The sequence below is a fragment of the Myiozetetes cayanensis genome, unplaced genomic scaffold, assembly GCF_022539395.1.
Source record: "Myiozetetes cayanensis isolate MyiCay16 unplaced genomic scaffold, myiCay2020 scf2-11, whole genome shotgun sequence".
NCBI classification, from domain to species: Eukaryota; Metazoa; Chordata; class Aves; order Passeriformes; family Tyrannidae; genus Myiozetetes; species Myiozetetes cayanensis.
The window spans coordinates 64,876,045-64,886,139 of NW_026087411.1; the positions used below are offsets into that span (position 1 = coordinate 64,876,045).

The 10,095-nt window shown below is 36.9% G+C and overlaps 1 protein-coding gene across 1 annotated transcript in view; it reads left to right on the forward strand.

The window, feature by feature from the left end:
• Nucleotides 1-9,075, forward strand: part of MAN1A1 (mannosidase alpha class 1A member 1) — a 148,492-nt gene extending 139,417 nt beyond the window's left edge. Inside the window, exons 11-12 of the mRNA XM_050316080.1 lie at nucleotides 4,738-4,853; nucleotides 5,498-9,075. Of these exons, the coding sequence (XP_050172037.1) occupies nucleotides 4,738-4,853; nucleotides 5,498-5,624 (243 nt within the window). The 3' untranslated portion in view covers nucleotides 5,625-9,075. The remainder of the gene's footprint in view (nucleotides 1-4,737; nucleotides 4,854-5,497) is intronic.
• The last annotated feature ends 1,020 nt before the right edge of the window (nucleotides 9,076-10,095 follow it).

Genomic DNA, 10,095 nt, shown 5'->3' on the forward strand with positions numbered 1-10,095 from the left:
GATTAGAGTCACATTTGGATGTGCTGTGCAAGATGTGCAGTATTGCTGCATATGAATGGAAAGTGCAGACGTGTGTCAGATTTAAGCCTTTGACATGGAAATAAGTTTTATGAAATATGTTTTCAACAGTAATTTTACAAAGGTGATTTTAATTAAGGTGATGAAGGCCAGGATGAAGTACTAGATAGTACTGAATATTTAAAAACTGGGTGACTTTCAAAAAGCATAGGTCATCTGGACAAAACTTCATAAATGATAGCAATCTCTTCTATGTTTAAATTTCTGTGTCCCACTAACAGTTGGGACCAGCAATGCTGAATCTAGCTCTTTGCATTTATCTAGCCCAAGCCTTCCAAGAGGGCATCTAGTCCATACGGCCAAAATTAGCTTGCCAAATCCATTGTTTCCCTTATTTCAGTGGTTAAGCACTCTTACTGCTAGGGATGAGAGCCTTTAGATTTACCATGGTTCATCCTCCGGTTTGGGCCCCTATTACACTTACAGAGTTCACTTAATTTCTCCTCACATTGATGTTACCCATGTTAAATTATATGAGTCTGATAGGAAATACGGGAAGCTAAAGAACATTATTTCTGTGGCTCTGTATACTTAAGAAAAATTAAAAAAAAAAAAAAAAGGGGAAAAAACCCCACCACACCTCTATATGGTATTTTTTTCCACAGCAACCTCCTTTGTGCAGAGGTATTGCTTTCCAGGATTTCAAAAATGTCCTTTTTGTCAGTGTGCCCAACACCTCTTCCTTCTAGGAGTGTATGAATGTGTGATATTACAACTTTCTTGGAGGGGCCTACACTGCTAGTTGTAGAAAGTTGCTCTTTACTAAGGCTAGAACATGTAAACTTGTTCCCTGAGGGACCCCACTAGAGAGCTCTTACTGGGTTGTGACTCGATGTACCCGACTCCCTTAACAGCAACCAAGGTCTGTAAATGTATTCAGTATTCACCATGTGAGATACTGAATGTACTGAAAATGCTGTGCAAATGTTGTTGAGCATTGTGAAAAAAAGGCATTTCAAGCTCAGTAATCAGTTTTCTTGAAGAATTAAAGGCAAAATCTGCTTTGCAAAGAAGACTAATAGCATTAAGTGTACTTATATTCTCAAACTTCTTGTCTGAATATTCACAGTTATTCTGTATCTGCAGTGAGCACTCTATTCAGCTAGGTAGACTGTAGTTATTTAGGGCATTATATTTGCCTCTCTAGGGTATTGGCTCTGTGGTCCTGAAACAATATGCTTCCAAGTTAATGATTCCAAAGCAATTGTTGTTTTAAAACCTCTAATTTAGAGGGCTGTTCCCTTACTTTCTTCTTTGGTAACACCACCCATAGGCACACATTTTATTAATGGAATCTTCCCAGGCAGATTATAATTGGCATATTTACAATGGCTGTTTATGGAAGTTATCCCACCAGGCTTCAACAATGCCAAATGTTCCTTCTCCAAGAGATGTTTTTCCTGAATCATTGTTACTGCCCACACTGATAACATTGTTATAAACAATTGAAATGTTTTCCTCATTATTATTCTTTACCCTGTTGGTTCAGTTTGTTTGTGTTTCTTTCAGGTTTGTACACTTGGTTACCTTCTTAGCACTCCCCATGTGTTCCTTGTTTAACATTCTTGTGGTTACTCTCATCTGGCTCTAACATAATGGATTACAGCCTGTGTGTGGGAGATGCAGCTGGTCCCATTCTGCAGGGGGCCCATCTTCCACTGTCCTAATGTGCAGTTGTGTGTTTCACAAAAACAAATCTTACAGCTTCACAGAAGTTATACAATCACAGTTGAAGGTTTAAAATAATTTTTTTTTTTTTTTTCTTTCCTCTTCTCCCTTGATATTTATAGTACTACAGCTCCACCTGATAATGTTTCTTGTTCCAGCACTTCATAATAGCTTACCACAACTATTTCATAAATTCTGCTCCCTCTTGCTCCTTATTGTTGCCCCAGAGAGCACGTCACTTCACCCTCTCTGTTCTTGGGAAAGTCCCCAATCACTGAAGGTAGTTGGTAGTTTTGTTGCATGAAACAGAACCTGAGATTGAAACAAGAAAAAAGAGGGAACAATCAGACCATTTGGGTTCTGCCCTAAAATAGCTGCTCTTCAGGTTTTTCATGTCCATTTTCAACTCATTACTCTGGCAATAAGAAATCATGTTTTCCCCTTGCCCTTGTAGTACAAAAGGAGGCTGCTCTAGAGTCATGACTTCTAAACTTTGACAAGTCTATTAAGTCCTCTAACTTTTGTAGACTAAAAATATGCTATAGCCTCTCCCTTTTTTCTTTGTAAACTTCCTTTGCTGCTTTGAGTCCAAGATCATTTTGTATGTACTTCAGCAGCTGGAGAAAATGCAGTTATGACCACCAGTAATATCCACTGTTACTGAGTCAGAAAGGTTTTATCAGCTTAGCTCATGAAAGCCTCCCTTTCTGCATTATAAATGTGGCACATATTTTCAATCCGTAGCACTTCCTTTGTTTTTTCCCCTTTTATGATCGTTTGAGACTGTCAGCCAGTTTTCACTGTGCTTGATGTTTTCCATTACTCTAGCATAACTGATCTTAGCCACCCTCGCTTTCTGAGAACTGCTAATTTAAAATGTGTTTGATTGTTTCTTCCCACCCACCACTACCCCCTGTCACTGTGAGCATCACTGTACTCTGAAAGTGCAGGTAAGGGGCACAAAAGCCCATCATTGCCAGTCAAAGGAGGTTGGCGACCAAAAGTCTTTTCATCCTACTAATCCTGCTGGTGAATGTGCTTTAATTACATGGAAAGGAGCTTTGAGGGATAAGATGCTTCATGTTTGCACCAAGCAAATACCACCAGATAGCTGACATGGTGCAAGTTAACGCCTTGGTTTACATCACAGCAGTGTGTTCAGGTACCTTTATGGTGTCTCCCTACAGTGAACTCAAACAAGACTCTAAGAGCACATAAATAGCAAATGCAATTTGCTTTTCTTTTACCTTGCCCTGTTTAGAATGGAGATTATTTCCTTGCATAATAACCTTATCCTTCAAGTTCTCCTTCTGCTGTGCCTTGAAAAACACCATCTTGTGTTTGACATTGAAAATCGAGAGACAGATTCAGCATTTTGAATTCATTGCAGGTTGAAGGAGACAAGAGGGAAGGAGTACCAGCCAGGGGAAATTATTTGTTTAAACTTAAGAATATTTGTCACTTAGTAAAAGTATCCAGGAAAATTAAAGAACCTAAAGACACATAAGAAAAGACAGATAGGCTGTTATACTTTAAAAGGATCTCTCCTGGAGAAAAATCCCTTTTAAATATACAATAGGCAGCATACTCTCCAGTGAAAACTAGGAAGAGCCTGACATGCAAGCTAAATGTGTGCAGACAGCTACAGGGACTCCAGCAAAATCAAGGACGTTTAGGATATCTACTCACAGCAAAACACAGATCTCCAGCAGTCTTTGAAGCAGGTAAAGGTGATGGATACCTCAGTAATTATTAGTGACTTTTAGTCCCATCTTTCATGAGAAAATGCTTATTCTGCCTGTTTTAGACGTACCTTCTGCCTTTTCATAGCTTTTTGCCATGTGTGTTTTGAAATGCAGCATCTTTCCCTAAATAAAATCTACACATCTTGTACTCACTGCAGTGATATTAGTAGTAACTTCAGAAACTAGTTATCTTCTGGCTCTCTGCTGGGGGTTGGATAAAGCCTGAGGTACTTCTGCCTGAAAGTTGCTGCTCCAATACCAGCTCCAGACCAAACATCAAGTTTCAGAGTAGCGTGGTCCTGACTGAATGTAGTAATCCACTACCCTTACCATCATTTTCATTATGAGAAATCATTTAGGGTAAAATACCATGTTCTGGATTTGTTTTTGAATAATGAGTTGTTTTAAATATAATCATCTTAGATTCTCCTAACTCCTTCATTATACTGCATGGTACAAGAGAGTTATAAAACAGACTGAGAAGAATTAAGAGGCTAAGAATATTTGTGGCCTTGTTAAATAGGTCATTTATAAAGAAAAAAAGAATTAATATTTTTAAACAACGTAATGATAAGTAATATTCAAATAAGGTATTGGATAGCAGTACATTTAAAGAAGTTATGGTTCATACATAGGCATATGAGTTCGACCTCTCTAATGCAAACACCTGTCTAAAATAAAGTTTGTTAAATACTCTAACTGTATATACCTTCTACAGTTCTGGCACATATTTTTTGCCCTTCTGCAAACACTCTTCATCTGATCTTTTTTCTCCTTCAAAATCATAAATCTCCTTCAAAATATAGGATATTCCTGAGGGCAGAAAAGAAATTGAATTTTAGGTCGTCCATGTACTCCTTGTTATTGTGAAATAGGCATCAGTCATCTGGTTTACACCTTTTAATTGAATACAGAGTTTGGAAACTAGTTAGAGAAAAACATAGTTGTTGTGGAAATCCATGTCTTTACCTCCTTATACCCCTATATCTTTCCTTCTGAAAGCTGGTTTGTGTTTACTTTTTATTCATTTATCATTTTACTTCTCTTCCTAAATGTAAAATTAGACACATGTGCGTGTGTCTTTAAAAAAAAGAGGTTTTTCTATCTGGAGCTTTATCTAGTTTTCATCTCTTTTCCAAAAAAATTGTGACAATTGTTTTTGGCTAGTTTTATTGTCAAACAAAGAAAAACTGATAGATGATTCATTTTGTTAATCCTACTGTTTTGGTTTTTTCTCCTGCTTCAGGCACTGGAAAAACACTGCAGAGTAGACGGTGGCTATTCTGGCATTAGAGATGTTTATAACAATCATGAAAGCCATGATGATGTGCAGCAAAGTTTCTTCCTTTCAGAGACACTCAAGTAAGTTAAGAAAGTTGACTTTCATTAATGGGAAGTAGTTCTGTGTATCACCTTTACAGATAAGTATTTATCTTTAGTACCCTTGACATTCACATAACAAAATCTGAGTGGAATAGCAGAGCTTTTCTTAGGTGACAGGAAGCCAAATTGCCTTTTTTTTTTCCCCATCTATGTCAATAAACTAAGTTCCCTGATTTTTGGAAACTCTCTTTACTTCTGATAAAGGTACTTGATAGTCTTTGAGAAATTGCATCTCCTGCCTTTGATAGGATCTAATTATATATGCCAACACTAATAAAACAAATTGACTAGACTTATCAGGCTTGTATTACATACTTCTCATTTGAAAACTGTAGAAAGAGAAAAAGAAGTTGCAGGGTCTGTTAAAAGAGAAAACCAAAAGATTTCATTATCTGTCATCATGTCCTAAGTTTTTAATGAGATGAACAAAGTTTTGTCTTGGTTTCCTCACTTGTTTTCCTTTGCTGTGCAAGAAAAGGTTGCAGGGACCAGAAAAAAAAGAAGTCACGCCATTTCAACAGAAAATTTAATACTCAAGTAAATGAAATACCATATGTTTTCCAGAAAACTGTTGTAGTTTCACTTGTAGATGTGGTCACATTTCCTGCTTTTTTTCTTGCCAGGTACCTGTATTTGCTGTTTTCTGAAGATGATCTTCTTCCATTTGAACATTGGGTCTTCAATACAGAGGCTCATCCTCTCCCTGTTCTTCACAAAGATGATGGGAATAAAGAAGAAAACCAGAAATAGATGAAGATTAACTTATCCTTTCTTTCATTCCTTGTATTTCTTTCCAGGACTTGGGCACATAATTTGGTTTTAAATTCCTGAGTTAAATTTTTAAATCAAGTGTTTTGCAGTCTGTTTTTTTTTAACAGTAAATATTTATTAACGGACCCAAATTAATTATGATAAAACCTCAGTCCTCCAATCCAGATGAATAACTTCTTAGAAGAGAAATAGTACATCTCCACAGATTCTGTTAGGCTGCGGTGTCATCTTGGCCAAAAAGAGCAGAGGGTCTGCATATTACTCGTTTCCTGTTATGCTTTTAATTTGACTGCAAAATTCTCTTCTCCTCTGTGAGGAGATGTATGCTTTAAGCTGTAATATTTTGCCATGTTGCAAAAAGCCATATTGAATTAAGTATAAAGAGCTTTTTCCTTTTTTTTTTTTTTTTTAATTGTATTGGTTTTGTTCTATGTTAATTTGTTTTGTGTTTCATCCAGGACAAATATTGTGACTGTGACAGCCTCTTCTTATGCGGGTCTATTATTACTTGGTAAAGTATCTGTATTTCATTGTCAATGAAGTCTACACAGGGGTATTTTCATCTCATGCAGACACAACTCTGAAATTGCAGTATATGTTGAGGTTAGATTAAACTAGTTTTTATGAATTTAGCACATTAGTTAGCAGACCTTAGTTTTTCAGGTTTTGGTTAGAATATTGTAATAGAATAAATTGTTTCCTCCCTTTTCTAAGTGGTGTTATTCTTACGTCTTGAGTCAAGCTACTATGAAGTAAAATAAGGTAGTCATTTCTGACTAAAAAGGAGAGTATTAACCTTCTTTATATATTTAGTCCAGCAGCTTTCATTTGATTGGTTGGCAAAAAGGCAAAAGGATACTCAATGACATTTTCCTGGAAGCTGAGAATTATATCAGAGACAATTTAGTTGTTTCTCTAGGACTTTTGCAAACATTTTGGTAGTTTGAGACTTGGCACCAGACTTGGTAGTTATTTGTCATGAAACAATCTAATGTATCTGTATGAATAAAGCTAGATATTCAGATGCCTTGAAGAAAACTTGGCTCTTCAAAAGAAGATAAGTTATTCAGAGAGGAAATTACGCTGCATGGAATGAAAACTTTCTGACAGCACTGTCTTAAGTAATAGAAATGCAATGTGCTTAAAATATACTGCCTAGGGCAGAGACCTGGCTTACTGAGAAAGGTAACAACTTTACCAAAAAATATTTTGCTTTGTGGCATCACCAAAGGGAAAAAGAAATGGCACACTGGTTTTATTTAAGTCTGGTTTGAAGTGGTTCACATGATTTTTAAGTTTACCTATGTCTTCATTTAAGGACAGGATGACTCTCATACATTTCAGGTAGGAAACACCTGGCTTCCCATTCTGAGAAAGCACATAATTCCCTGATTTGACTGCAGCAAAAAAAATATGGTTCTGATCAGTAATATTTAATGGTATTTAGTAAGATAGCTCACATGTCCAGCATTACTAAGCATAGCTGAGGGAGCACAATTGTTTAGGCAGTAACATTTACATTTTACAGTTACATTTTTTCTATATTAACAGAGGTCTGCAAGGGACATTTTCTTAGGTAGAAGCCAGGAGGAAAAATTACTAATTACATTTTTATATATAGCAGCTGGAAGCTGACCCGTAGACATCACCTTCTGGAGTCTTTACAGGCAGCACTGCCTCTCTCCTTTCCCTGCAGACAGAGAAGATGGCAAGTGCCACATAAGCTGCCAAAGGCATTTATGTAGGGGGCAAGGCAAGGTGATGCTGATCCTTCCATCACCCTTCTGAGCCTGGGCCACGCAGCACCGGGAGAAGGGATGGAAATGGATGTGCATCTGCAGGTAAAGCTTGCTTCATGGAGCCAGCGCATAGACTCAAAACTTTTTATTTTACTGCCTATTTTTCAATTACTATTTTCTATTTTAAAGTATGGATTCCCTCATGTCGCAGTAGTTTTCTGAAACCAACCAAGCAAGGATGAAGTCTTCGCTATTTCCTCTGTCGAAAAGCAGAAATTCTGCTGATTTTGATGCTCCAGAATTTGTCTTGTCGGAGGACTATAATTTATTGTATTTCTTTGGAAATGGTATTTATAAGAGAGATTATTTTCCACTCCCTGAAATACCGCAAAGAAATTATAGATGTGGAATAAAAACAAAACAAAAAGCTCTCTTCCCTCTTTAACCAAAAAAATAATAATAATTACTTTTTTCTTAGGTAGCTTTATTAGGTCACCTGCTGCTGCTGCCTACCACATGCATGTGCTGCTATAGGCCTCCTCTCAGCTACATAACTGCAACAGCTCAGACAAAAACAGTCTTTGAAAAGTGCATTTTGTAAGCTTCTGGTTTTTTTAACCACCGTTTGTTTCCCCCAGATGTTTTTAGTGATCTTGCTGGTACTTAATGAGCTGAAAGGAAACAGCAGAGAACCAGATAGGTCTCCTTCACATTTCAAAAAGCAGGCTTCACACCCGCAACTGTGTATGCATTGGGTCTTATGTACTTAAACAGAAGTATCACGACTGTTTCCTTGTAATACAGACATTTCATATGATTTTTTTTTCAGTGTGGGAGTTATGATGATTTGAAAGAGCACAAATTTGATGTGACTGGTATTGGTATTCAGGTTGTATGTACAAACTGCACTATACTGTACTTTTTGTAAACTAATGTAAGTAGACGAGAAGATTGTACAACGTGTAGATCTGCCAACTGTAAGAAAAAAATTTTCATAAACTGAGAATATATTGATTTATCTTTTTTTTTTTTTTAAATAACCCCAAAACACCAAAGTTAGAGCAATCATTTTGAAACAGTCCACACTTACCATTGCTTGTTAGATTGCTGAAATAATATGCATTTTATTTCCCATTCACTTAACTAGCTGCATGGAAGTAGCTGGTAAGGATCACTTTGTGTTCCCAGTCATTGATAAGAGCAAAAGAAATTGCTCATTATTGGGGGGGGGGGAGGGAGGAGACACACAGATAGGGAAAACAAGGACATGGAGACGTTATCTTTGCATAAACACACTGCCCATATTTCTTCCATTTTGTTGTAGCATGATAATACATTTAAATCTGCAGATGCTAAGTCATAAGAAGTAGATCAGTTTAAATGGCACCCATATTTTTTCATGGGGGGAAAAATATTTTTTGATTGTTTGTGAGATAAGTATTGCATATGTGTTGATTGTACACAGATTTTTGCAATGCTCAATGGCTCACTGTTTCTATGGTGACTTCATACATATCCATTTCTGTCATGTATTTAAATTGGTTTTGATTTGTACATATTCCATTTAGTCTTTTCATCTTTATATAAACAAATTATGGAATACATAATAGACCAAGATGCTTAATTTTTAAGAACTTATATTTGTAAAAATTTCTCTATTGTGAATAAAGTCTTTTAATATATCTGTTCAACTTGTTATAGTTTTTCTTAAGTGTGTTACAGAAGTAACTGCAGGAATCTGCTTAATAGTCTGGTTTGGCTGCTGTACTCACAAGTTTGTCAGCAGATCAGTACTCTGTGTACTTGTTAAGATGCTATTCTTAATTAATGTCAGTGTATAGAATTTCTACCACTCAAGTTAAGTTTCTAGAATTTTTTTGTCAACAAAATTCAGCATACCAACTGCATTTTGGTAGAAAGTGAGCCTACGAGTGAGAAGCGGGAAGCTGTGAAGTCAGAGGCGGCAGGCAGTAAGCACAGCGAAGGTCAGTCACTACAGTTCGTGTTCTGCACAGCACAAGTGGGCTTCAGCTAAATGCCATTTAGGAGCAAACAGAGGAGTGGAGATGACAAGGCTGTCACAGTGCCCTGTGTTACATGACCATGTAATGAAATTCTGTCATTAGCCCATGCTCCAGAGCAGACAGAAACAGTTGTCATAGGAACTGTAACTATATTTTGTTTCAGAAGGATATTAAGCTTTGCAATCTAAATATTGAAATAACAGCTACACCTCACAGATAACCTTGTTTTCTCCATTTAGTAGAAAGCCTCATCCCAAGATGATACTAAAATAAACTGCTGCGATTTTACAGAAGAGTCTCAGCAGTATCAATTTCTGTCAAAGAACTTACTCATTAGACCTCCATAAATAATTTTTGAGGGCAGCTCTTAGATTCTTTTCAGCACAGTTGAGTGTGCAGCTACACAGTGCAGTCCTTGGGGTAGTGAGCAGACAGTCCCCTCCTGCAGCTGGCTCCAGGACTATGCAAACTGCTACTCAACAAGTCAAACATGAACTAATGCAAACTTTAATGAAGATCATTATTCAGAAGAGATGTCAGAGCAAGCCTGGGTTAGGATTTCAACCAATTCAGTCTCCTTAATTGGATGCTTGGTGGGTTTTTTTTTCTGCAGGGGAAAAAGGAACTACGACGGAGTTTACAGTTAGTCAAGACTAACAGGATTTGCCCCACCATCTGCATTGGCCT